At 37.6% G+C, this 27,889-nt stretch overlaps 1 protein-coding gene and 1 long non-coding RNA gene across 3 annotated transcripts; both read right to left on the bottom strand.

Moving 5' to 3' along the window:
* Positions 1–1,043: 1,043 nt before the first annotated feature.
* Positions 1,044–11,964, bottom strand: LOC133528984 (cytochrome P450 4C1-like). Of its 2 annotated transcripts, none has more exons than XM_061866535.1 (11): positions 11,905–11,964; positions 7,208–7,379; positions 6,714–6,820; positions 6,097–6,187; positions 5,684–5,869; positions 5,259–5,334; positions 4,345–4,642; positions 3,998–4,066; positions 3,452–3,620; positions 2,345–2,527; positions 1,044–1,489 (listed from the first exon to the last, which is right to left on the bottom strand). In XM_061866535.1, the coding sequence occupies exons 2-11, from the start codon at positions 7,362–7,364 to the stop codon at positions 1,326–1,328; spliced, it is 1,500 nt and encodes a 499-aa protein (XP_061722519.1). In that variant the 5' UTR covers positions 7,365–7,379; positions 11,905–11,964; the 3' UTR covers positions 1,044–1,325. The 2 variants fall into 2 exon arrangements, with proteins under 2 accessions (XP_061722519.1, XP_061722520.1); XM_061866536.1 differs by having other exon boundaries at positions 7,208–7,365; positions 11,905–11,949.
* A 4,071-nt stretch (positions 11,965–16,035) lies between these two features.
* Positions 16,036–22,112, bottom strand: LOC133528986 (uncharacterized). Its single transcript, XR_009801084.1, has 3 exons — positions 21,334–22,112; positions 16,591–21,234; positions 16,036–16,491 (listed from the first exon to the last, which is right to left on the bottom strand). It is a non-coding gene; the product is annotated as an uncharacterized LOC133528986 (long non-coding RNA).
* Between the last annotated feature and the right edge of the window lie 5,777 nt (positions 22,113–27,889).

Genomic DNA, 27,889 nt, shown 5'->3' with positions numbered 1-27,889 from the left:
ATTTGGCTACTTTGACTGCTACGAAGTATTTGACGCTGACTGTACCATAGAAGTACTTTTGAAATATGTAATGGTTTGTTTAGGTGATGGATGATGTTAGCTAATTTGCAGGATGCAACTCGATGCAGTCTGTGCTGTGTTTAAATGGACCAAAGATTCAGGTTTTCAAAATAATCTTTCTTGTTTAAAATTACCATATTATATTAGTAACTTACATTAATATATGCAGCCTATATAAGTGACCAGGATAAATCTTTATTGCATAAGTACGAGTATTACATGAAATTTTGTATATCAATGTCTAATTAAAAAAAAAAACACACAAAACAAACTTAAAACTAATTATTACTAATTAACGTGCTAAATCGCTCTCTATTTTTAAAAACCGATTAAAAGAACATTACTTGTCTCTTTCATAAATGTAGTTGTTATTCTTGAAATTCTTCGTTATTTGAATGGCTTTTCCTTTGTCATTTATTTATATATTTATTTGTTATTTATATATTGTTTATATATAGTAATAAATGTAGTATACCTATATATATTAAATATTTGTAGTATATGTATTTTATTTTATTTTTGCACCACCCGTTACCTTGATTATGTTCGCCATTTCTCTATCTGAAGGTTGTCTGGAAGAGATCGCTGTTTAGCGATAAGTCCGCCTGTTGTTACCTACATATTTATACCTTTACATACTTTGTACCATTTTTTTTTGTAGTGTGCAATAAAGCATTTTATTATTATTTCCTTTATTTATCTTTTTCTCTCAGATTAGGCTTTTTACAATATGTATATAAAAGTAAAATATATAAACACTTACAAAACAATACAAAAGATATAAACACATTATAAAAAACCTAACCTAGGGTGCCGCCAGCAGCGGGGCAGGGCCCAAGCTGCCGGTGGTCAGGGCCGCAGGGAGAGGAACCGCCGGACTATCCGCGCCGTGTCCAAGATCACCGCCTTCTGCATCTGACCCTTGATCCAACCACCTAGCGAGAGTCTCTCAAGGTGTTGGTCGAGACTTATTATTATTATTATTATTAAACCCAAACATGCTATAACTAAATAAAACTAAAATAATAAAAACTAACTTTAAAAATCTCCTTTAAATCACCCACTTCCGGGAAACTCCCCAAAATGCTCGCGATTCCCTCTCTGAATTCCTAGGTCTAGCCTTTGAGGGACAAACAAGCCCGCCCTATGGTCGCCTGACACGCCTACTAACATTAACATTGCCATAGATAGCCGTAAATTTCTGGAAGTTCGTACTCGGTTTGAGCCAGAAGGACCATTATTTATGTGTTTTAATTTATTTCAAATTAGTTAAGTCTAGGTTTCAAGAACACAGGGTATCCGTTGACAGACTCCACTGACACGGCGCACAGCAGCTTGAGATCCGCGTAGGTCTCCGGGGAGGTGAGTTTGAACTCGCGCAGCACCCTAATGCAGATTGTCTTCACCAATTTGGTGCCGAAGTATCTTCCTGCCGAGAAAATGCAAGCGTTTAGTTTACCTGCGTAAATAATTTAATTTTAGGCACAGAGAATTAAATACAATAAGTGTTAAATCTCCCTACAACGCCTCGTGCCGCTTAAAACACTTTTTTTGCAATCAGAAAAGCTCTGTCACCCGATAGACCGAGAAAAGATAGGCACTGCCCTTTGCCCTTTGTCTCATCTTGGCGGGGGTACGGCCGTGCCCCCAGATGGGTCAGGGCACTCTGGCTTTCTTTATTCGATTGTCCAGAGTGGAGTCATAAAATATGTGGTCTCGAGGGAAGGCACGGATTAACAAGTTAGATATAATTATGTTTAAACACCGATGCTACTCTTGAAACCTTTTATATGCCGCTTTGCTTGTGGCCCATATTGTGAGACGGCGGGTCACGGTCTTCCGAAAACGAATTATCAATCTTAAGTATATATATTTATTTACTGCCCTGTAAGAAACTAAAAACTTAACCATGGCCATAAATTACGCTCTCAAATATCAGGAAATTTGAAACGATTATAAAATGTGCGTATTGTTGGTATTGTTTCGCGCCTCTCTTACACCACAACTGGTTCATTCTGATGCAACATCTCTTTCGTCCGTAAAAGCAATTTAGTATTAGTTTGCCGTTAGAGCAGTACTCGGCGTCTCCACTGGGTTGGAAGGTCAGATGGCAGCCGCTTTAGTAAAACTAGTGTCTGTGTCAATTTTTGACATTACTTACTAAGCTAAAAAAACACTAAGATGAAGAAGAAAGCAGCGGCAATGTCACATTGTATGGAATGCTACATTACATTTCTATATACGTGACACAGCGTATATAATCACTGACCGGAGACCAATTTACCTAAACAGTTCATGGAGCCCAAGCTGAAAGGGATGTAGCAGTAGGGGTGGCGCGCCGCGGAGCGCTCAGGGCTGAACCGCTCGGGGTCGAAGGCTTCCGGGTCCGACCAGAACTCCTCATCGCGGTGCATGTGGAATATCAGCACCGCTAGGGAACTGCCTGCCGGGAGTGTAACGCCGTGACCTGGAAAGAAAATGTATCTAGTGTTCTTATCGGAAGATCAGCGTTGGCAACCAACAGCCTTATCATGTTGAGATGTACTTATTTCGTGGCAGGTTTTCGCCTATTGCTTACTTATATAATGGTTTTATTTATTCTTTTCTGCATGGGCATGTAGCATGTGTTTACGAAAAAAGTATTTAGAGGTAAATATATTTATATTATAGTGGAGTCCAAAGACAAGTATAAAGTGTGGCAGCTAAATATACACGGTCTCTTAAAACTCTACATTATCTGTGCAGCTAAACGTAAGTATTCGAATTAATTATGTAAAGGTAAATTTAAATGTACAGTCACACACCGTGATTATTGAGCCAATAAGGGTTCTAGCTAAATTTGATATTGCATAAATTAAGTCTCTTCTTCTTCTTAGCCGTATATTCTTGTCAGTGTAGTCGTGGTCTATGCGGTCGTTGTACGGCCTTTTTCGCTGTTTCCCGCCATACTTCTCTATTTATTGGCTGCCGCATGCACAGATTCAAAGGTGACCCGGTGATAGCTTTCACTTGGTCTGTCCATCGCATTGAGGGCCGCAATCTAGGTCTTGTGCCATCCACTCTGCCCTGAACAACCAGCCTCTCCATCGCGTAACGTGACCGTACTAGCTAAGGATGCGAGAGTAAGTATTGACAACCAATTTAGCTAGGACCCTAAATGGATCAAAATTCGTGGTCCGTGATGGTACCTACCTAAATATATTTATCTACTGCAGCTATGAAATTGGCTGCCATAATATTTCGCCAGAAAGTAGGTTTTGTAAGTTTTTAAACTCTTGTAATTTTTCAAATTGTTACCTAATGATTTTCTATGTACTGTGACAACTTAAATTCATTTTTTTGCAATACGTATCTTAGTATATTCCGTTGCCTATGATCTATAGGTACATACTAATATCGATATCTTCCATGACCGTACGCTGCACCATGGCCGCTATAGGAAACAGCCGGACGACCTCCTTGAATACCATGTCCAAGTACGGCATGCGCTTGACATCCTCGTCGGTTACATGCCGGTCTTCCCCGCCAAATATTTCCTTTATTTCTGCGTACAGTTTTTCCTATAAAACCAAGTTATAATATTATATCAAATACTATATTAAAGACTAATATTTGTATTCAGGGTTTTAGAATCCAAATGGAGTAGTGAGGGCAAATCAGAAACGAATTCAATGGTTTCATTAATTTTGATTTGAATTATGATGTTTCGTTTAACTTGTAGGTAAACAATTATTATGTGTTGGTCTTAATGTATTATGAGGTATAGTCTGAAATAAACGAAATTCTATTTATTTATTTTTAGATATCGAGGCTTTCAGATATATACAGATATCAATCAATAGCTCTAGTTATCATTTATTTTCTTGGTTTTCAACTTTTTACGTTCAGTCGCCATCAGATATATCATTTTAAATACAAAATATTGGCTCTCGGTTACCTGGGATTCAGGGTGGTAGGCCATCATCAGTAGTAGAAAAGAAGCAATATTCGCTGATGTTTCCTGACTCTAAAAAAATATTTCAGTACTTTTAGTATTCAAGAGTAAACAGTACAATGATGATGATGATGATGATGATGATGATGAATGATGGAATTTGTAAACTCGATTCTCAAAACTTCAGTGCCACTGAGTGCCACAGTTTCAAAAGTTTGGTGAAAAATATGAATGCAGCCAAAAGTAGGCGTATTGAAATTTATAAAGATTAACTAGAGAAATGCTTGTTAACTATGGTTTCTAAGTATTTTGTTACAATATAAAGATAATAATTATAATAACACACTTACCGTTGTAAATATAGTAAATATTTGTTTTAACATCTCATCATAATCAATTGATTTTTCCAAAATTAACTTATCTACTGTACTAAAAACTTCATGTTTATTAAACTCAATTTCGCTGTCGTCCAGTTCAATTAAGCTTGTATCATTTAGTTTTCTTACTCTATGTCTGACTACAGCTTCCACCATATATTTCGTTTTTTGTATGAACTTTTTATGTCTTGAGTAGTACTCTGAAAGCCAGTAGTAAGGCTCAATTTGTAGATACCATTTTGTCATCCTCATGAACGCTTCCGCGTACATCCTGAAGTAAAGTATGACAAATGTATTTAAACATGTTACGCAACTAACGTGGACAATCTTAATTACCTATCGGTCAATTGGCAGTTTTCTTGCTAATTAGAAGATCGAAGCTTCAAACGCAACATGTCATTAAATAAATTTTATTCAAACCGAGGCTCTTTGACCAGACCAAACCAGTCTTCGTCATATACTTTTCTACCGTCCAATAAGGATGATTCACGTTAGATGGAGGTCTCTGATACTTCGTTGTCTAAAGAAAGCATTACGTGACAACCGATCACCCGTCATAGAAAACGAAGTGTCAGACGTCCCGGCCCGGCCCCGGGCCAGTCTAACATGAGTTATCTTTAACTCGTTTACGCCACTATCAGGCAATTACTAGATCCGGTAGTCGATTTTAAAAACTGCTACTGTGAACTTTATTTTTGTATGGGATGATGGTATTAAGTAATTGGGAGAAGTATGATATACAACATTCATCAAGTTTATGAAACCAGATCATTTGAAATTAGTACTTTTATCCAAATTCCCATAGCATTATAAAACTGAATTAGATAATAACCAGGTATTGAGATTCTAGAGAAAACGTATTAGTTAACAAGCCAGATAATACTTACTGATGTGTGTCATTAACAATTTCCTGAAGATAGGGGAGGTTCAACGTCTGTTCTCTGCTCAAGCCGAATAAAGTTTCTAAAATATTTCCATGAGCTGAATTAAATAGTGAGATGTCAAGAAATAAGGGCTGAATAGTGAATACTTATGTTAAGCAATTACAAAAGATATTGAGAACTAAGGCCCTAACTTTGTATGTAAGTATTTGTTTGTTATTATTCATGTATCTACTTCTACATAATGATTAAAGCAAAGAAACAGATGTATAAAGATTAGTGTAATAAGGGATTTCTTCCACATAGGTATTTTTTCAAAAAGCAAACGAGTTTAAGAAGAAATAGACAAACATATTTGCAGCCAAATTCGCTATACCGATTATTATCTTAACTATTCTGCCACCAAATGATTATAATTATATGTTGCTTACGGCAGACCGTGTAGGTAGTTGTGTTGACGACTTCTTCGTAGATATTAAATGATTTCCCCACTGGTCGCGCCCTGAGTCTCTGCAGTAAGAAGCCAGTTTCTTCATTGAATGCATAACTATAGTTTTCTATAGCTTTATGGCTATAATTCGGGCTGATTAGCTTTCTGCGCTTACGCCACACTGGACCTTAATACAAAAACAATATTACTTAGGTACATACATATTGTAGTAGCATCAACATTTTATCAATTTAGGTACCTTAACGATTGAATATTTTTGCTTTTAATATTCGCGTTTGACAATTTTTGAGTTCATACAATTACATTTTCTTTAGTGCAAAATAATCAAATTATATTACTTTTCAAAACAACATTGATAAAATTAATAAAGTTCAAAGGACGAAACTTGCTAACCTGATCCGCTGAGAATACCATAACCTAGGAAATCTACCATGTATTTGTATTGCGGGCCTCTTTCATTTAATTTTCTGCTTTGAAGAAGAATCTGTAATAATACAAACCCAATTTTTGAGGTGATCAAATGAACTCTTCACTATAACATGTACCAGAAAAATGTTTGAGAACTCTAAACAACTACGTGGTGCATGTTTAACAGATACTCTTAGAGTTACTCTGTTAAAGTTTTACTTTAGGTGGTGATCAGTACCCCTAGTGTAAATAAATTCGATTTCCAAACGTGACGTACGCGTTTGCGTTTAGTCTCATTTTGTATTTAATTTCGAAAGAGCGCGCCAAGCGGGACGTTTTGGAAACTCAAAATCCTATACAAAATGACACTTAACGCAAACGCGTTCGTCACGTTATGATGTCGATCAAAGTTACACTAGGGGTACTGGTTATTAGTTATACCAACGATTTGATAAAAAATAAAATATCAGGACGAGGATTAAAAGTGAATGACAAATGAATGAATGAATGAATGTTATTTCATTAACAAATGAATTAATGTTAGTGATTAGTCATTTGAATGACAAATGAAATGACTAACACCATTCATAATTATAACTTACTTTCACGTAATCAGGTTCTGAGATACAATAATTAAGATCGGGTCCTAACCAGAATCTGAATGCACGGCCGTATTCCTTCTTGAGCTTGCCAAAAGTGATGAATATTTCTGCAAAAATAAGTTAAGTGTTTATTAAGATAGTTAAGTTAGTTGCTTTTGGATATGAGTGCTTATAAGTAATTTAGTTCTGAGTAAGCGAAACATTTAATGGAGTCTTGAACGTTGCCAGAAAAGTAGCTGTCATCATGTTATTAAAGCATTCCACAGAGTATCCCGTACAAACGCATTTTATTTCGTGTAGGTATTAAAGTTTATTTCAGCGTTTTTAGTCAATTATTTTTCCGAGCATTGCTTTGATCGTTTCTCACAGAAAAATAAACTTGTATACGATATCTTCAATACTTCAACAACTTCAAGTTTGTACAGGACAACGGTAGACAATTTCGTTATTTATCTAAGAGGTGGATTGAATATAATGTCTGGGTTGGGTATAACCTTCTGGGTTTCTAATTAACATCAGGGCGTTGCCGAGCACGGGCAGTGCTGGTGGGCCGGGCAGCTGGTTAGCCAGTGTCCGCAGCCGCCAGCGACGCGCGCGCCACCGCGCCCACCACGCCAGCGCCACACACGCGAATGCTAATAACATGAGCATCCTGCAACAAGTCACCTAAAAACACTTAGGCTTAGTAGTGTACCATGTATAGATGCTGAACGCAAGCAGTTCCACTTCTTCAATGATGATTTATAAGAGCTAGTGCACTATAACTAAAGGATGTCTGAAGAACTGCGAATCGATTTAAAATAAAATCAAAATTTATTTTCTTAATCGGCCCGGGCCACTTTAAGAATTTGGGAATATAGTAAGATCCCGACGTATTGTGAGCCTCCTAATTTCTGATGTCGGTTTAAAAGATTCCGATGAATTGAATTCATCTTTTTAAAAGTCTTGAAGTCGATTCAAAACATGTATTTTATAAAAACAATTTTAAGGAGGAAGGGATTTTATAATGGTTAACTGTAGGTACCCAAACAAATTCTAGTAGAGGAATTTCCTTTCAGTAGTTATATATAATTCCAGACAGAGAAACTTAAATAGCCAGTAAAGGCTGTTTAGTTTATCAATACAAAGTTGCGCGTCCTTATTATCAAGGCGCAACGTAAATGATAGGTATCTCATTGTCAGACATAGAAAACCAAGTAAGTATAACGAAGATTGCTTAAGGGGAGGGATTTGTAGATATTACGGTGTAGGATCTAAAAGTAGGGGATACCGAGATTAGTTGACACAAAGGTGAGTAGGCACAGCGTCCATATCTCACTAACTACAGACGCTAGATGTATGACCACCAAAAAATGGTTCATTTTCCATTCTAACCAATTTTATAATAGATGGCTTAGGCCTCAGATGAGCAGTTAAGGTTTTACAGCGATTACAGTGAAAATATTGCTGATAATAGTAAGTTTCTTGTCATTTTTTCAAGACCATTTCTTTATCAGTGTTGGCATTTTTTTTACAATATGTTTGAAGGATTCTGGCAGTACTTTTCATCATATATACGAACTTATCAACATACAAATATAATTAAATATTTAACTAATACAAAATACATTAAAACTAAACTAAACAAATTAAGGTGCAGTAAGTTAGAGTTCTTCTCTAACTCTCATTGAGCGTAAGCGAGAGCGAGGTGGGAGTGCGTGCCCGGGAGCGCAGATATCATGTTTTTTTATTTATCTTAATCTTTTATTGCAAGTAAGCATAATATTGTTCATTTTTAGAAATATTTTTTATATATTTAGCTTCTGTGCAAAATTTATTATATATTTTAAAATGCATTTTAGACCCAGAGAAAGTAGTGTTGGTTAAGACCCGAGTCCTTTGAGTCCTCTGCTTTAAGACTCGACTCAGTTTTTCAGACTCTTATAATTAAGACAAAACTCGAGTTCTTTTCAACTTATTAGAGACCCGATTGTAGAGACTTGAGTGCTTTTCGGAGCACTTTTTTTTTCAAATAAATTCGAAATGCGTTGTCTTTATGTGAAATTCGGATGTACATGACATAAATCATACAATAAAGCCTATTTCCTTTACTGTTGTTTAGGTAAAACTTATAAAATTGTTGACCGAGTCTTTATTCGGAGACCCGAGTCCTTTAGAGTTGCGCTTAAAAAGACTCAATCAAGGACTCGACTCGGGACTTAAAAGACTCAGAAGTTTTTTAAGCTCTGATCGCGTAAAAACAAAACGACTTCTTCTAAATTGAAAGACTCAAAAGACTCGAGTTCCTACCAACACTAAAAGAAAGTCACAAACTCAGGATTCGAATTACTGAAGTAAAGATGCAATTTAGCAACAAAAAAACGGATTTATATAACGGAACGGAATAATGGTTCCTAACGTGATCCAAAAAAGCTCTACGCCTTCTTTTTAAATCCGTTTTTTTGCATCTTAAAACTAAACTAACATTAAAATAAAGCTACCTACTTGAATAAAATGAAACTACTTAATATTAAATAATATTGATTTACCGAGCTAATGCGAAGCATCTTCGTGTCAGTTTGGGCAAAAATGCATTTGCATGTCTATCCGGCTATTCTCCTCTAGGTGGCCAATTTTAAATTGGATTCCAATTATACAAATTGATAAAAAATATTTCTCATAATGTCAATATCCAGAGTGAGAAATTGGGACTACGTTTGTATTGGAGAAGCGGTTGTCCACTTTCCATTTTGAGAAAGGGTACTTTTTCTCTTTTATACACACATCAACCTTCGACCTGTGTAGACATGCAAATATACTACTTCAGTAAGTAAATAGTTATTATTCAAGGTCAGTTTAAATGGATTGTATAAACAGGGTGTTTCGTCCTAATGGGGCCGTGACGGAATACTTGTCTGAAACTGTAAGTGACGCGGATATTTGTGACCGAAATCGGCAAAACGTCCCACTTTGTTGCTTGCCATAAGGATGCTTATTTTTAACAGGTTATGGACAAAGTGGGACGTTTTTCCGGTTTCGGTCACATTTGTTGTTTGGAGTTAGACACAGTGAGAAAAATTAAGAACTGCATTCAAAGATTTTTGAATAAATATTACTCACAACCGGGAATCAAATATGTAAAAAAAACTTAATTCCTTTTTTTTTGGTCGACCATTTGCCGCCACGGATAGACATGCAGATGAAACACACCGTATGTACAAATATTAAATACGTTTGCGTGTAGGATACAATGTAGTTTTAAGTGAGAATACAAACGTTCTTCTTAATACATACTTACTATACTAGTGACTCTGTGAGCTGTAGACCTCGCGTTTATATCACGTGATCGTTCAAACAAATAGCGAAATCATTTTTCCACTTCTAAATATTGTCCGTTCTCCATGGTTTTTTAGTATATTATTGACACAGTAAAAAACGAGGTTTATAGGTTTTCCTTTTTCATTGGACTACAACTTTAGATTTTTTTATTTGACTTACACCCTATTTTCCCTATTGTGCTTGTTTGCTTATCCGTTGTACTATTTTTTTGCGACAATAAATGACTTTTTTTGCAAAAATTTGCAAGACAAAAAAAATTTTTTTTTTTTTAAGTGAATATATAAACCTAGAATATATTATGCTACAGTGATTGACATCAAAATTATAGTTATTTGTTAAAATTTAGGTAGTTAGTGAAAAAGTTTTCTCCCAAAATGGAATTTCATAGAAAAAGTACCGTTATTTCTACGCTTTTAAATATATTCTTCCATATTAAGCTATATATAAAAGCTTAAGCTATATATATATGTATAAATACTTAGTTCGTTAAGACGTTATCACCGTGAACTCACAATGGTGTGAAGCACCATATAAGCTATGGCGTTTAAGTTCTTTATGCCTATTTCCGCATTTTGAAAAAAATCGATTTAATAATAGAATCTGCTCACAAAATTTATTATTATTATTATTATTTAAACTTTATTGCACAAGTACAAGTATGACGTACAATAGGCGGACTTAATGCCTTGAGGCATTCTCTACCAGTCAACCACTGGGCCAAACAGAAATTTCACGATAATCGGTTAAGAATTGCAACCTGTAGAGGAGAACATCCGGACATACGAAAGCAAAATGCCCGATAAACGGAGACCTTCGCTAATACTTTGGTCAAAAAGCTCTTAACTCTGAACTGAAATAGCCATATTAAGGAAAACAATTGGTAAAGTGCGTGTCAGACCACGCATAATCATTTTGACTTCTGGAGCGAATATTTACTACAAAAGTATTTATTTACTAAAGTAAGTATTTACTACATCCAAAAACGTTCTTGAGAACCTTTTCTTTCAATCTCAATCTCTCCGCTTTGCCTTAAGGTTGACTGGTAAGGAATGATTTTTGACATTAAGTCCGCCTTTTGTACGATCAGTTTTTTCCTTTGTGCAATAAATATTAAATAAATAAATAAACCTTAATGTTTTCTTTATAGACCTTTCTAATTATGTGCCACACGTTGAACTAATTGCTTTTAGAAATAATTTGATGTGTCCTAGTAGGAGTAGTAGGACACATCAAATTATTTCAAATTATTCACCATTCATAACAACCGTATGTGACATTGGAAAACTCATTATATTGTTTAGCACATTCTGGTTTAATAAATTCAAAGGGCAAACAGATTTTCCATTGAGACAAATAAAACGCCGTTGCGTTTAAAAATCGCTACGTATTTGTTTAACAGGGGTAAAGTTGTTGTTTAACCACTCGTGCTAATATTGATACCCGAGCAAGCGAAAGATTCCAAAATTGGGTTTCAAGGCACGAGAGTTAAACAAATTTAGTAACGGATGAAACACAAAAAATTTTACCTCACCAACGCGAGGAAAATACTGACTGTAAAATATCAAATAAAATCGAACTAAAACAAATTAAAATGAACGTTATTAAATATATATCATTCAAAAACATCACGCCTGCAACTACAGAGGAATTACATGGGCGTTGCCGACCCTAATAATGTACACCCTCGTTGAGCACGTGCAACTTTACTCACCGGCAGGAACACAACACTATAAATAAGGTCTGATGTAGAGGTGTGGTGAAAAACACTTTAAATTCGGGTCATAAATCACAAGAAATCTTACTGTAACTCAATTACGTTTTAACGTTTGACGTAAATATCTACAATATTTTAGAAAGTAACTTGAAAAATTACCTTTTATTATTGAGCACACACAACTAGCCTCTGGTCAGTGCACTGACATAATGATACAACTTGATCGACATTAAACCTAGAATTGAAATCGTCATAGTAATGGAACTCAGGGTAATTTAAATCAATAAAATTCTAAGAACTTAAAGGCTTTGTATATATTTTGTAAAACACGTTTTCTTTCTACTTTAATGTCTTATGTTTTACACTAATTACATTCTTATTGCTATGGTGAAAAATTGTGTGCCACAAAAGACCAAAGTACTGTGGATCACTTTCCTTTGAGTATTTGCTTCACCCAAGATTCAAATGTAAAACTTTTTACTTTATTCTTTTGTTATTAAAATCGTAGCGTTATGTTATGCATTTTAATGATGAAATATGTGAGTGGTCCTTTATAATACCTATTATAAAATTTAAAACAACGCTACGCTATATGCCAAAAAAATCATTTCATGCTGTTAAGAACTACCGCAAGGAATCTCGCTTTCACGTTAAAATAAACCGCTCAGAAATCGGTCCTTCCGTTAGAGAGCTACGATATCACAGACAGAGAGACATTGGCGTCAAACATATAACACCCATCTTTTTTGTGTTAGGGGCTAAAGATGAAAGAAGTTCGGGACTTTTCTCATACTTTCATAGCGTTTGCATTTTTTTTTCCAGTGAATATAGAACAGCAAACTAACTCAGTTTCGTTGCTCTCGTTGTCATGTATATGTACCATTATTCGGGACTAACTCTCCATTTAATAGGCCAGGCCATTATTAACTTAGATTTTGATCTCTTTTCCTCGCGTTGTCCCCGCATTTTGCCACGGCTCATGGGAGCCTGGGGTCCGCTTAACAACTAATCCCAAGATTTGGCGTAGGCACTAGTTTTTACGAAAGCGACTGTCATCTGACCTTCCAACCCAGAGGGTAAACTAGGCCTTGTTGGGATTAGTCCGGTTTCCTCACGATGTTTTCCTTCACCGAAAAGCGACTGGTAAATATGAAATGATATTTCGTACATTAAGTTCTTTCATTGGTACGAGCCGGGGTTTGAACCCGCGACCTCCAGATTGCAAGTTCGCACGCTCTTACCGCTAGGCCACCAGCGCAACTTAGATTTTGATATCAAAATTATGTCATTTCATTATAATCTGCTGGTACGTATCGCTCGCGCCAGTATATTTACGAACAAATACGTAATGCACGTAATTTTGTTATCAAAATGATGTCATTTTGTTTAATCTACTGGTACATATTGCTCGCGTCAGTAGTATATGTAAGAACAAAAACATAATGTACGTCATTTTGTTATCGAATTGTTAGGTCAAATGAATTGGCTTCCAGGTCTACCGTGGATCCTGCGCGTGCTTTTCACCAACGTTGGAAATACAGGGTGTTTATTTAGTCATCTGCAATAATTTACGGGCTGAATATATAGGTCATACTGAGCAACTTTTACTATGGGACCAACCACGAAATCGCGAATAAAACATTTTGTCTCCCACAGAAAATGTCAATGTCAGACAGTCAACATGTATGAAACAGCCATTTTTTTCACGATTTCGGGGTGTTCCCATCGTAGAAGTTGCTTAGTGTGACCTATATATTCACCCCGTAAATTTTTGCAGGTGACTTAATAAACACCCTGTATAAAAGGTTGCAAGTTCTGCAACGGCTTCCTGTGACTTATCGGGCGCGTTTGACTCCTACGCTACGCGCTCGCGGGCTACGTTGTAGTATTTTTGGAGTTCATAAAATCCTTCTTTCAGAAGAAGGATGGCAAGTAGTATCTGTAGATGGGCGCGGAAAAGATCAGAAAAACGAAGATACTTGGAGATCGTTCTGTTTATTTGTAATGTACCTAAATGATATCACGTTCCCACACTGTGATTTTATAATGTTCGCAAACGATGGCAATTTGCTTGTAACATGTTCTCCGACCTGAAAGGAAATATCATGCGTGTTCTATTCAATGTCTGACTGGTTTAAGGCTAATGGTTCTCTAAGTACATAACTCAAGTATATGTAACATTTACTCGTGTATACCTACATTTCTGTTAAAGGGAACGTATCCGACCTAGCTTAGCATTATCGTAGATAATATTCTTGTACAACTGCTATAGGCTTGCTCAAGGGACCGTATTGTTATATTCCCAGTACAGTTAGCAAAATTCGAATGTGTTTAAAAAAATATTGAACTTATTTTATTATTTTACTACCTAGAACGTCTGGTAAAAACAGCAAGTGGGTAAACGATTTAAACCGATGTTCAAAAAAAGATCGCAAGTTTGAGTCGTGCCCGAAGCAGTGAAATTTTCTAGTTTTGCTTAAGTTCAAATATTTGGGGGTGGTTGAAAAACCAGTAAAAAGAGATTTCCTGGCTATCCTATAGTTTTTAACTGTATGAGTTTATTGCGTAACAGAGTATATTTATAATATACTAGCTGTTCCCACAACATCGTTCGCATGGATTTATTTCCCAATACACACTTTTAACCCCTTTTGAACTCTATTAGGGGATGAATTTTCAAAAACAGTGAAACAATTTTTCGTACTTTCTAATATTGTCTTCCTAAAAATTTTAAGTATCTACTCAAATCGTTCCCGTTTCAATTTACACCCCCTTTTAACTCCCCTTAGGGGTAGAATTTTGAGAAACGCTGAAATTTCTTTTCTTGTGTTCTAATAACGTGTTTCCATCTAAATTTCAAGTCCCTCATTCAAACGTTCAACCCCCTTTTCACTACTTTGGGGTATGAATTTTCATAAACGCTAAAATTACTTTTCTTGTATCATATAAATCGTCTTTATACGAAGTTTCAAGTTCCTAGCTTAAAATAAAACTTGACCCCCCGTACAAATTTTATCCCCTTTTTACCCCCCTTAGGGGTTGAATTTCGCAAAATTGATTGTTACCTCTTGTACATATTATAAATGCAATCTGTACATATTATAAATTAAAACAAATTACAAATGTCAACTTTCTAGCTTTTGTGGTTTCGACTCTGCATTGATGATTAAGTCAGGATACACGCATTTGTATATAAATATCTTTTTATCTATCCCACTTACTGTGCCTAACGTCCACTTAGCCTAGTCCTAGTCGGTAGTTCCGATTCAGCTAGAGATTTATATTCGAGATGACACTGTCATCCATATAACTAGGGAACAAGTCAAATTATTGAATGAAATGGTTCAACTTCTTTTACATAACTATTGTTTATTCAAAAAAACACAGGTTACTTACGTATATTAAGTGGAATAAACGCTCGACATGTTTCGATCCAATTTTTGAGGATCTCGGAGCACTGAGCCTATGCTGATCGAGCGCGCGACACACGTTTCAGTTTCACGGGAGCTTTCTACAGGCCAATTTGAACAATTTGACATTAAAATGATATTATGAATCATATTACGACCAGTTTGGCCCAGTGACCCTGCCTACGAAGCCGATGGTCCCGGGTTCAAATCCTGGTAAGGGCATTTATTCGTTGATGAGCATGGATATTTGTTCCTGAGTCATGGGTGTTTTCTATGTATTTAAGTATTTATAACTATTTATATATTATATATATCGTTTTCTAAGTACCCTCAACACAAGCCTTATTGAGCTTACTGTGGGACTTAGTCAATTTGTGTAATAATGTCCTATAATATTGTAATAGGTGTGGGTGAGCCCTGGATATGGAGAAGATCTGATTCTATTATTGTTAAAGACCGTTTCCATAGAAGGAAACGTGTTTCTATGGAGTGATCCAGAACTCACCAAACTTCACTACTGAAAAGTTCACAAATACCTTCGGCTAACTACAATCATAGATAGGGTCGTGGTTCAGGCCACTATGGAGTGAGAATAGGTATCCAAAAATTTAAGGTAGGACGCCAGGATACTACTCTCATCAAGCGCATGACATATCCAAATGAAAATCCCAAATTTATTTAATATACACCTTTATTCCTAAAATATATATGACCCGCTACGGTCAACACGAGTTATTATTAGTAAATAAGTAATACTAAATACTTCTTAGTGACAACACTATTTCTTGAAATTTACACTTAATACATCATAGGCATCTCTGTGTCTACGGACAACAATATCAAAATTTGTCTTACTAACATAACACTGTCTACAGTAAAAGTTATGCCCCAACCTCCGGGGATGTTTAGCAGTAAGCAATTGCTCACAGGGATTACAGGTTACCTGTTCAGCATAAAGGGTCCATATTTAACTAAAGGTATATCATAAAAGTCTTAACTTCACGGACACTGCCAAGAAGAACGCTGCCACCGGATGGCACAGCCTTAGAAAACCAGGGTCCAGAAAAAACCAGGGTCCAGGAAAAAACCAGGGTCCAGAAAAAAACCCTAAGAACAAAGAGAATGTTCTAGGTTAAAAAAAATTATGTTTTAACACGTTTAGTTTTATAGAAAAATTATATTTTAAACTGAGGCACAGCGCGATTTAAATTACGGCAATGAAGCGATTAAACGACTTACCGGGGTTTATGCCGGGTCCATTATTTCCTATACCAACGACGGCGCCTGCAGACCGCGTGACAAAACGAAGAGGTGGTTGACGTTACATTAGGTTTTGCTGGAAAATCCACATAAAACACTATATTAACCCATTTGCGAAAGGACACACTACCTCCGCCTTTCCTTCTTTATATATTTAAAAAGTGTGGAAACTCACCAAGTTATGTTAAATTGAAGGAAAAAGATTAGCAGCCGCCATTTTAGGTAGGCTCTAAGACGCTAAATTATGCACATTTTGGGACGAGCTGTAACAAAATTACATTAACGATTACTAACTTGAATTTACCACAGTTTTAGGAAATAAAACCTTCAAGTAGGTTACATACCCCTAAGATTGATTGCCGAAAGATTTTCTAATATCCTTCACATCTTGAAGATCGATCGAACAATGATTTATCAAAATTCCAATCCGAGAAACCATAGACAAACTGATGAATGAAAACCTACCCATTCAATGGATACGGCGACTGACCGGTTTGACCCTCGGAATAATTCGAAACATCAACAATAAAAAGAGTTACTCATTTTGGGAAGCAAATAATACGGACTTTATTAATAATTGGAAATTATAAAAAGATAAAAGAACCACAAGTATATGTTTATTGTCGTACAACAAGTGTGACCGACCATCTGTTACGGAACCATGGACAAAAAAACCAAATGACATTGACAGCCGTCAGTGTCTACCGCTGAAATAAACAACTGCTCGGTTTTATCGAAATCATACTGTTAATACGTGGTATTTCTATGTTTTAAAAGGTGTTTCAATTGTGAAATGTATATACCACAACGAAAACAAAGTGCCTGTGTCCTAGCACAACGCAGGAACACGACATGGATGCGCAAAATGCAACGGACTGAACGCACAGACTGACCTACCGCTCCGGTAAGTTTTGTCCACTCAATATAGCTAAAAGCGTATAGGTAAAGTTGAAAATATCACTACAGGTCTCAGTCCTTGACTGACCCACTATGACATCCGTGTCGAAGACATTTCAACTACCAAATCTTACCAAAACAAACATACCATTTTCTAACCTATAAAGTACCTATATAATATGCTACTCAGCTGTTTATAACACTGGGTGGATACCCCAAAGTGTTACAGTTCATCTTTAGTTGGGTTAAAAAAAATTTTTTTTTTCAAAAAAAATTTTTTTTTTAATGCTATACGCCCAATAGGAAGTGAACACCTTAACCTACGAAACGTAAATAAGAAACCATAGATAATCTATAAAGAAAAACAAGTCTTACAACCAAAGTTATACCTATGACTTGGTGAATGATCAGTTCGACCAAGGAAATCTAATGACTAATTTTGGTTCGAACCTTCTTATTCCTAGTGCGCGCTTTCCTAAACCTAAAAGAAAACGTCAAAGACGGCAACGTTAACAACCTTCCCTTTATTAAAGAAATTGCCTATCACCGACAGTAGTGGAAATATGTAACAAGCTACATTCTCTAGCTATTACACAATTCCTAAAATTACAAACAAAAGTTCAGTTACAGTACAGTTTAGCGAGAACGTAGTCCCTTTTTCAATAATTAATAATATTTCATGTAATAGGCCCGTTTAGGGTTTATAAGTAAAGTAAGTTTCTGCAGTTTATTCAGATTATTTAAAGTTTTATGTCTTTATAAGGACACATGAAAGATTAATGTTGGTCCGTGTGCACCCGGTACCAATAAAAACAAAAACATGGAACAAATACCCAGTCTGATGAAAACCAGCTTGTGCCAGGTCGCCTTCAGTTTAGTAGGTACGTTCAATATTTAGTATCACATAGGATATTCTCAAGTGTAAGTATCCAATTGGTGTTAAGACGAGTACCGCTAGGAAGACGGCTCGGCTTCACCAGGACGTACAATGTCTTTTATATGGAAGTTACCTAGAAGTTTTCCTTCTAAGGATTTTAAAGAGTAAACAAGAGGACTCAATTTTTTATGAATGACACATTTGTCATAACGGGGCGCTAATTTAGCAGAAAAATGTTTTGCTGCATTTGACAATGGGAAACATCTTTTATAAACGATTTGTCCTTCTTCCAGTTCTACGTGACGCTTCCTCATGTTATAATACCTAGCATTACGTTCATGGGAGGCAATCAACGAGTTACGCACTTTTTGAAATACAGTTTTGAGCTCTTTAAGTCTTTCAGAAAAAGCACCACTGGTATCTAATTCGAGCGCGTTTTGATCTATGGGACCTTCGCTATTATAAAGGGAACCATCTAGAATCATTTGACGACCATGTGTTAGGAAATACGGTGTATTTTTAGTTACTCCGTGACGAGCTGTATTCAATGCACATTGTATTTCCGATACGTTCTTATCCCAGTTACGGTGATCAGAACGCACGTATGAGGCAATGGTTCTTACTAGTTCACGGTTCACTCGTTCCGTTTGATTCGTCTGAGGATGATACCTAGGGTTATAGAAAATATGAGGGACATCATATTTGGACATTAGGTCTCGAAAGTCTTTGGAAGTAAATTGAACACCATTGTCGCAGAATATATATTTAGGAACCCCATGTATAAGGAATATCCCTTTTTCCATACACTTAACAATAGCTTTAGCAGTTATGTTGCGTAGTGGAAACAAAGTCACATACTTACTGAAATAATCAGCACATACGAAGAGATACTGATTTCTCAGATAAGATGGAGGAAAGGGACCAAGAATATCACAAGATATTGCTTCGCCTGGCGACGATACACGTCGTGGATTACCCATCAAACCAGGACGAGCTAAGTTAACAGGTTTATAAGTTTTACAAATTTCACAAGAGTCGACGTATTCCTTCACGTCCTGAAATAAAGTAGGCCAATAATATATGTCGGCTATTTTGGAATGAGTTTTACCCACGCCAAAATGACCTGCTGTAGGATCATCATGACACTTATTTAGGACTTCATTACGATGCTCATAAGGAAGTACCAGCTTCCAGTCAAATTGAGCTGTCAGACGATACTTATTCTTAGAGTAACGGAAGAGTTTATCATTTTCAATCTTAAAGTTGGGAAAAAGAGTAGGTTATTCAGACACCCGCTTTATATATAATTTCCCTAACAAAACGAGATTCGTTAGGAGATTGAAAATCATCATCTGACCCAGACGACGCAGAAGAGCCTTGCTCATTCAACCGATCTAATAAAGAAGTAATTAATGTTTTCAACAGAAGTACCGCTTCGGTTTCCTGAGGTAACCGTGAAACACGACACAACAGATATTTGCATCGCGAGGATAGTCTATCAATCGCCGACGCCGTTAAGTCTCCTTTCGCTTCTAAATCTATTTCCTCTACCTTACGTTGGCAGAGCTCCAATTCGGCAACTTCGTTACTTATTAACAAGTCCTGGCACTTCAAACTACCCTTTTTGGCTAAATCTGCAGTCTGTTTTAACGCATGACATAAGCTGGACCGACGCGATACAGGATTAACCGGAAGTCTGCGAATCGCCAGTTCATGTGCCATTTCGTCTTTATGTAAATGTATGATTTTACATCCCGCATTTAGGAAATCCATTTTTTAAGATTGATATTTAATATCAGAAGTAAGTCAGTGTCAAGTTTTGAATTGTAATATTTTAAAGTAAGTTAAAACTTTATTAGATTTTAACCCTTTTAAAGTATTTTAAAATAGTGAGAAAATTTCTCTTATGTAAGGCTAATTATTTAGCGTAGTATAGTTTTATTTATAAGTTGGTTAAATTTATAAGTTTAACCTCCAACTCAAGCAACAATTTAAAACAATAACTTGCAATCCCTTTTACATAAAATAACCTTAATACTAAAATAATGCAAAAATGTTTCACTTGGACATGTCATACTCCATAGGCCATACGTTGGGCATACCACTGTAATAGGTGTGGGTGAGCCCTGGATATGGAGAAGATCTGATTCTATTATTGTTAAAGACCGTTTCCATAGAAGGAAACGTGTTTCTATGGAGTGATCCAGAACTCACCAAACTTCACTACTGAAAAGTTCACAAATACCTTCGGCTAACTACAATCATAGATAGGGTCGTGGTTCAGGCCACTATGGAGTGAGAATAGGTATCCAAAAATTTAAGGTAGGACGCCAGGATACTACTCTCATCAAGCGCATGACATATCCAAATGAAAATCCCAAATTTATTTAATATACACCTTTATTCCTAAAATATATATGACCCGCTACGGTCAACACGAGTTATTATTAGTAAATAAGTAATACTAAATACTTCTTAGTGACAACACTATTTCTTGAAATTTACACTTAATACATCATAGGCATCTCTGTGTCTACGGACAACAATATCAAAATTTGTCTTACTAACATAACACTGTCTACAGTAAAAGTTATGCCCCAACCTCCGGGGATGTTTAGCAGTAAGCAATTGCTCACAGGGATTACAGGTTACCTGTTCAGCATAAAGGGTCCATATTTAACTAAAGGTATATCATAAAAGTCTTAACTTCACGGACACTGCCAAGAAGAACGCTGCCACCGGATGGCACAGCCTTAGAAAACCAGGGTCCAGAAAAAACCAGGGTCCAGGAAAAAACCAGGGTCCAGAAAAAAACCCTAAGAACAAAGAGAATGTTCTAGGTTAAAAAAAATTATGTTTTAACACGTTTAGTTTTATAGAAAAATTATATTTTAAACTGAGGCACAGCGCGATTTAAATTACGGCAATGAAGCGATTAAACGACTTACCGGGGTTTATGCCGGGTCCATTATTTCCTATACCAACGACGGCGCCTGCAGACCGCGTGACAAAACGAAGAGGTGGTTGACGTTACATTAGGTTTTGCTGGAAAATCCACATAAAACACTATATTAACCCATTTGCGAAAGGACACACTACCTCCGCCTTTCCTTCTTTATATATTTAAAAAGTGTGGAAACTCACCAAGTTATGTTAAATTGAAGGAAAAAGATTAGCAGCCGCCATTTTAGGTAGGCTCTAAGACGCTAAATTATGCACATTTTGGGACGAGCTGTAACAAAATTACATTAACGATTACTAACTTGAATTTACCACAGTTTTAGGAAATAAAACCTTCAAGTAGGTTACATACCCCTAAGATTGATTGCCGAAAGATTTTCTAATATCCTTCACATCTTGAAGATCGATCGAACAATGATTTATCAAAATTCCAATCCGAGAAACCATAGACAAACTGATGAATGAAAACCTACCCATTCAATGGATACGGCGACTGACCGGTTTGACCCTCGGAATAATTCGAAACATCAACAATAAAAAGAGTTACTCATTTTGGGAAGCAAATAATACGGACTTTATTAATAATTGGAAATTATAAAAAGATAAAAGAACCACAAGTATATGTTTATTGTCGTACAACAAGTGTGACCGACCATCTGTTACGGAACCATGGACAAAAAAACCAAATGACATTGACAGCCGTCAGTGTCTACCGCTGAAATAAACAACTGCTCGGTTTTATCGAAATCATACTGTTAATACGTGGTATTTCTATGTTTTAAAAGGTGTTTCAATTGTGAAATGTATATACCACAACGAAAACAAAGTGCCTGTGTCCTAGCACAACGCAGGAACACGACATGGATGCGCAAAATGCAACGGACTGAACGCACAGACTGACCTACCGCTCCGGTAAGTTTTGTCCACTCAATATAGCTAAAAGCGTATAGGTAAAGTTGAAAATATCACTACAGGTCTCAGTCCTTGACTGACCCACTATGACATCCGTGTCGAAGACATTTCAACTACCAAATCTTACCAAAACAAACATACCATTTTCTAACCTATAAAGTACCTATATAATATGCTACTCAGCTGTTTATAACACTGGGTGGATACCCCAAAGTGTTACAATATTTAGTTATTTATTTATATTATTTAGTTACCGCGCATTTCGCCAGTACTATTGTATTGGCGCGGAGACGCACGGTAACTGAATAACATGATATAAATTAAAAAAAATAGCAGTATATTGTAAGTGTACGTTATAATTGGCCTGATAGATACAACTGCATTTTTGCTTTGGGTGTCGCGCTTGAAATATGTGTTTCTCAATAATCATCCATAATACTCGTAATATTACGAAAGCGTTTAACTACCTATATCATACCGGTTATAAAAGTCCCTTGAAAAGTCTGATGTAACTGTGTTCTTGACTGAGGTCACATATAAAGTCGTAACACGAAAAATACATATGATAACCAATAAACAAAAAAAAAACGTAAAATTAGACAGGCTTTAAAACAAAATGTATGCTTTTTTGCATGATATCTAAGTGGCTAAAACCAGAATCTTTCATCATTATAATTTGGCAAACATATTGCTTATAACTTGGCTTATCATAAGGTAGAATTTTATTCCAGGAATAATTCCCTACTATGTACCTTGAATAGAAGGTAAAGCAGTCAAACTCCCTATTGCAGGTTCAATATATGATTTGGGTCATTAAATTTACGGAAAACGGGTGTCTCTTCCGTGGAAAATACAATAAAAAACAATTCGGGTCCATTTTACTAATGATTTCATTATACATACAGCGTTTAAGAAGAAGGTTTGAATCCTATGCTTACTCGTATAAGAATTATAAGGATCCCGCAAGAAAAATTGTCTTTAAAATCCGCTGTTCCCTTTTTTTATACCATTACGGTATACGCCTTTCCATAGGCAACAAGGCAATCAGAGGCTATCAGAAAGTATTTACACAATGGCGAATACATGCGATATTTCTTCACCGAGAGGCTGCTCTACCCAGAGCCCTCAGACAAGGGATGTCGGACCATCAGTACGCATTCTACAACTAAACATAGAAGGTATAAGTTTAGCTAAAAGTGACTACCTGTTAAAGGTACTAAAGGAGTGTAGGATTGACATTGTTAACATTCAGGAGACACACACAAGGGATGACGCAGATCTTGAAAGAAGAGCAAAATTACCCGGGTACACCTTAGTTAAAGCCATACACCATCCCAAACATGGCATATCCACCTTTGTCAGGTCAACAATCACGGATGTGCAGTTTGTCTCCGCTGGCGCTGAAGATTGTGTCTACTACATTGTCATATTGGTGGATAACATCTTTATAGCAAATGTTTACAAGTCCCCGAGCGCTTCATGGTCTACAGAACTGCTTCCCATCCAACAACATCCAAGCGTATACGTCGGCGACTTTAACAGCCACCACACAAACTGGCGATATGCAACAGTGGATGCGAATGGTGAACACCTAGTCCAATGGGCGGACATACACAATTTGCACTTGGTCTTTGACGCTAAGGATAAAGGCACTTTTCATTCTGCTAGGTGGAAAAAGGACTACAATCCTGATTTAGTGTTTGTGTCCAGGGACCACCTCGATCGCCCACTCCCTTGTAGCCGCTCAGTATTGTCGAATTTTCCCAACAGCCAGCACAGGCCCGTATTCGTGGAGATTGGTGCAAAGATACCTCTAAAACACTCGATGCCCCTACCGAGATGGAATTTCGCTCGGGCGGACTGGAACAAATTTAAGGAACACTTGGACCTGAATCTGTCCTCAGCCAATTTGGAACCAGTAGCCTCCAACTATAGCTTTTTCAGCGAACTCACCTTCATGGCGGCAAAAAGTAGCATACCGAGGGGTTTTAGGAAAGAATACATACCAGGATGGAGCCCTACAAGCGAAGACCTCTACAAAGAGTTCCAGACCACAGGCCTCCCCACCACTGGCGCCAAACTACTTGCTTCCCTAGACGAGAGTCGTAAAGCTAAATGGGAAGCTGCGGTGGAAGGCATGGATTTTAAGCGATCCAGCAGAAAGGCCTGGAGAACGCTAAACAGTCTCACCGGAAAGCACGCGCCTAATGGCACAGTATGCCCGAGTGTCCACCCAGATTCCATTGCATCCAGAATGGTAGAGCTCACGCGGGCAAAACGTGATGTTGTCTTCACAAAGAAAATTCGGAAAGAACTCACAGCGCTCAAGAAGAACTCACCACTAAATCATGAGCTGGCTGGATCTTTCAGCATAGACGAAACCATCAATGCCATCAAGCAACTCAAGAACAATAAAGCTGCTGGCCCCGACAGGATGTTCAATGAGTTTTTAAAGCATATGGGACCTCTTGCGGTTAACTGGCTTACAGCTATGTTCTCAAACGTTCTAGAAAATAATATCCTGCCAAAGGATTTTAAACTAGCAAAAGTGGTCGCAATGCTTAAACCAGGTAAACCTGAACACTTTCCCGAAAGCTACCGACCTATTGCTCTTCTTAGCTGTACGCTCAAGCTGCTAGAACGCCTTCTCTTAACACGGATAGAACCTTTCGTGGAGCCTGTAATTCCACCTGAGCAAGCTGGTTTTCGAAAAGGCAGAAGCTGCGTCGACCAGGTCTTGTCACTCACTAACCACATAGAAGCCGGATTCCAAAAACGCCTAAAGTCTAGTGCAGTGTTTATCGACCTCACAGCTGCCTACGATACCGTTTGGAGGCAAGGGTTGATCCACAAGATGCTGACAGTAATTCCTAGCAGACAAGTGGTCAACCTAATTTCCAATATGCTGTCTGAAAGAGTCTTCGGGGTTTTCCTGGGTAGCAAAAAGAGCCGAAAACGCAAGCTTAACAACGGCCTGCCATAAGGCTCAGTCTTGGCACCAATACTCTTCAATTTGTACATCTCTGACCTTCCACGCACAGACTCTGACAGGTTTATATATGCCGACGACATCGCACTCATTACCCAGAGCAAAGATTTCGAATCGGGAGCCCAAACATTGACATCGGACTTAAGAGCCCTGGCCGCGTATTTCAGAGCGTGGAGACTCATGCCAAGCACGTCCAAGACTGAGGTGTCCTGTTTCCATCTCACTAACCAGCTGGCCGGATACCAGCCAGCTGTTTATATGAATGGCGAAGCTCTTAAATACACCCCCTGTCCCAAGTACTTAGGTGTCACCTTGGATAGATCACTGACATTTAAACACCACTTATCAAAACTCTCACAGAAGGTCGCCACGAGGAACAATCTTCTCCACAAACTTCGCGGCACGAGCTGAGGAGCCTCAGCTGATTGCCTACGCACCTCGGCCATCGCGCTTGTGTACTCGGCAGCAGAATACTGCGCACCAGTGTGGCTTGAAAGTGCACATACCCATACATTGGACGTTAAGCTTAACGAGACCATGCGTTGCATCTCTGGCACTATCCGATCTACACCCGTACACTGGCTGCCGGCATTGAGTCACATTGCGCCTCCTCACCTCCGACGACTCCAGGCGTTAAAGAGGGAGGCTGAGAAGATCACGAATAACCCCGTAATGCCTGCCCACGAGGAATTCTGCCGCCTACCCCCTCGGCGATTAAAATCCCGGAATCCACCCTGTACTGCAGCTGAGAGTCTGAGCAGCTTTAACATTTCGGATAGGTGGAAAGCGGATTGGTCTGCTTCGGCAACACAGAACAGCCATATATCCGACCCGACTAAAAAACCACAAGGGTTCGACCTTCCTCGGAAAATCTGGTGCCGCCTGAACAGGCTGAGAACCGGACATGGCCGCTGCAATTCAGCCACACACAAATGGGGATGGACGGCTTCCCCACTTTGCGAATGCGGAGAGGAAGAGCAGACCATCGAACATATTTTCCAGCGCTGCCCACTCCACTCATATCCTGGGCCTCCTGAGGACCTAAACATCGTGACACCTGACTTAGTTGCCTGGCTTAGCAACCTCAAGGCTACACTCTGATTGCCCTCAATATAATGCCATACGATTAAATAAAATAAATACCATTACGGTGGCAAACAAGCATACGGCCAGTCTAATGATCAGCAGTCACCGTAGCCTATGGACGCTTGCAACTCCAGATAGGTTACATGCGCGTTGCCGACCCTTTAAAAATCTGTACACTCCTTTTTTGAAGAACCTCATTCTGTAGACCTTCGGAAAAACCTCGACAGGTAGCTCATTTCATAGCCGGTGCGTCCGCGGGAGGAAGTTCCTCTCAAACCGCACAGTGCGCGACCATTTGGGTTCTAGGGTGTGAGGATGAACACCCTGCCGACGGCGGGCGGTGCGGTGTTAGAAAATTGCCGTGGGCATCATGTCAAACAATTCTTCAGAGCACTGCCCACTGTACAGTCAGCGTCAAATACTTCGTAGCAGTCAAAGTGGCCAAATAGTTCGGTACACCATACTAAATATATGGTGTACCGAACTATTTGGCTACTTTGGTTGCTACAAAGTATTTTACGCTGACTGTACAAGCGGTAGAACACACATAACGAGGCAAAGTCTCTCCTTAGACTCAAAGGTTAGAGGGTAATACCGCTTGTGAGTTTGGGATCATCGACGATTCGAACAGCAGGTCATTGGACTGAGTCGATTTTGCCTTCAATGTTTTAGGTAGCTATTAACTTTGAGCCATAAGTTGGAAAAATTTACTTGAAATGCATTACACAAACCACCAAAAATTAATCCACTTACCTTTCTGGCAACGGCGGCCATTTACGCTGATTTGATCAAGCAATGAGCGCACACTTGTATAGTTTGTAAGTCTTTTAATTTTGTGTTAGCTTACTTTTGATACTATTTTAATATTAACACCGAAAACTTTTTGATCCGTCATTATTGCAACCGAATACCAAGACTGCCCTTGATTTGAACGCTTATTTTGGCGCGACTGCGTGATGCGGTTTTTTACAATGGTTGTCAAAAATTTAGAGTGAAAGCATATACATGTACACGCCAAGGTAGGTCTTCATTAAAACAAGAGTAGCGATTGGTTTTCGTTGTCTCACGCCGGACATTATATTCTTTGCTAGTATCACTTCACTCTTGTCAAAGGATAACCATCAATCATATCAAGTCGTAGCCAATTTGGTGGTTACACGGCTGTGTATGAGTGCGTAAAACGTGTATGTATGGGTTTTTAGGGATGTGAAGAAGTCGTTTTTAATCATGTTATATATCGATAAGCTCTACACAGGGGAACGGAATAACGATTAATTGAAGCTTTAATAATAATAAAAAAATACTTTATTGCACACTACAAAATAAAAGTTACCGAGAATTCATTGGAGTCTTACAGTGTAGGTAACAACCGGCGGACTTGTCGCTAAACAGCGATAAGCAGCTTTGATATCTTATACATATTATAGTACTATCACAATATGTAACAGGTGTTTAATGTAACTTTTATATATGTATATGGCGTTTCATGCCTAAGGGGCCTTATGCTCGATATTGGCACCTAATACATAAATAATCATGATTTAAGTAAATATCATACTTTTTTTAAATCATTAAACGTACAAATAAATTTTTGCCGTTCATTATTGTAAGTAATATCGAATTCACAGAAACATATTGGTTGATAAGAATATATAAAGTTATGTTATTCGTTTTAGGTATAGTGTAAATCCTTTCAAGTAAAATTGAAATTGTAATAAATGTCGATAGTTTATCGATATTTTATTTATTTAT

This window comes from Cydia pomonella, chromosome 20 (assembly GCF_033807575.1).
Source record: "Cydia pomonella isolate Wapato2018A chromosome 20, ilCydPomo1, whole genome shotgun sequence".
Taxonomy (NCBI): Eukaryota; Metazoa; Arthropoda; class Insecta; order Lepidoptera; family Tortricidae; genus Cydia; species Cydia pomonella.
The sequence above is the reverse complement of the archived record's forward strand: the minus strand, read 5'-3'. Positions and strand labels throughout refer to the sequence as shown.

Excerpts from the sequence above, each read along its gene's own strand:
- LOC133528984 (XM_061866535.1), bottom strand. The coding sequence starts at position 7,364 with ATGCTCATGTTATTAGCATTCGCGTGTGTGGCGCTGGCGTGGTGGGCG. Across the intron at positions 2,528-3,451 it reads CATGGAAGATATCGATATTA|GTCACGGCGTTACACTCCCG; the intron begins GTATGTACCTAT and ends TTTTCTTTCCAG. Across the intron at positions 1,490-2,344 it reads GGGCTCCATGAACTGTTTAG|GAAGATACTTCGGCACCAAA; the intron begins GTAAATTGGTCT and ends TTTTCTCGGCAG.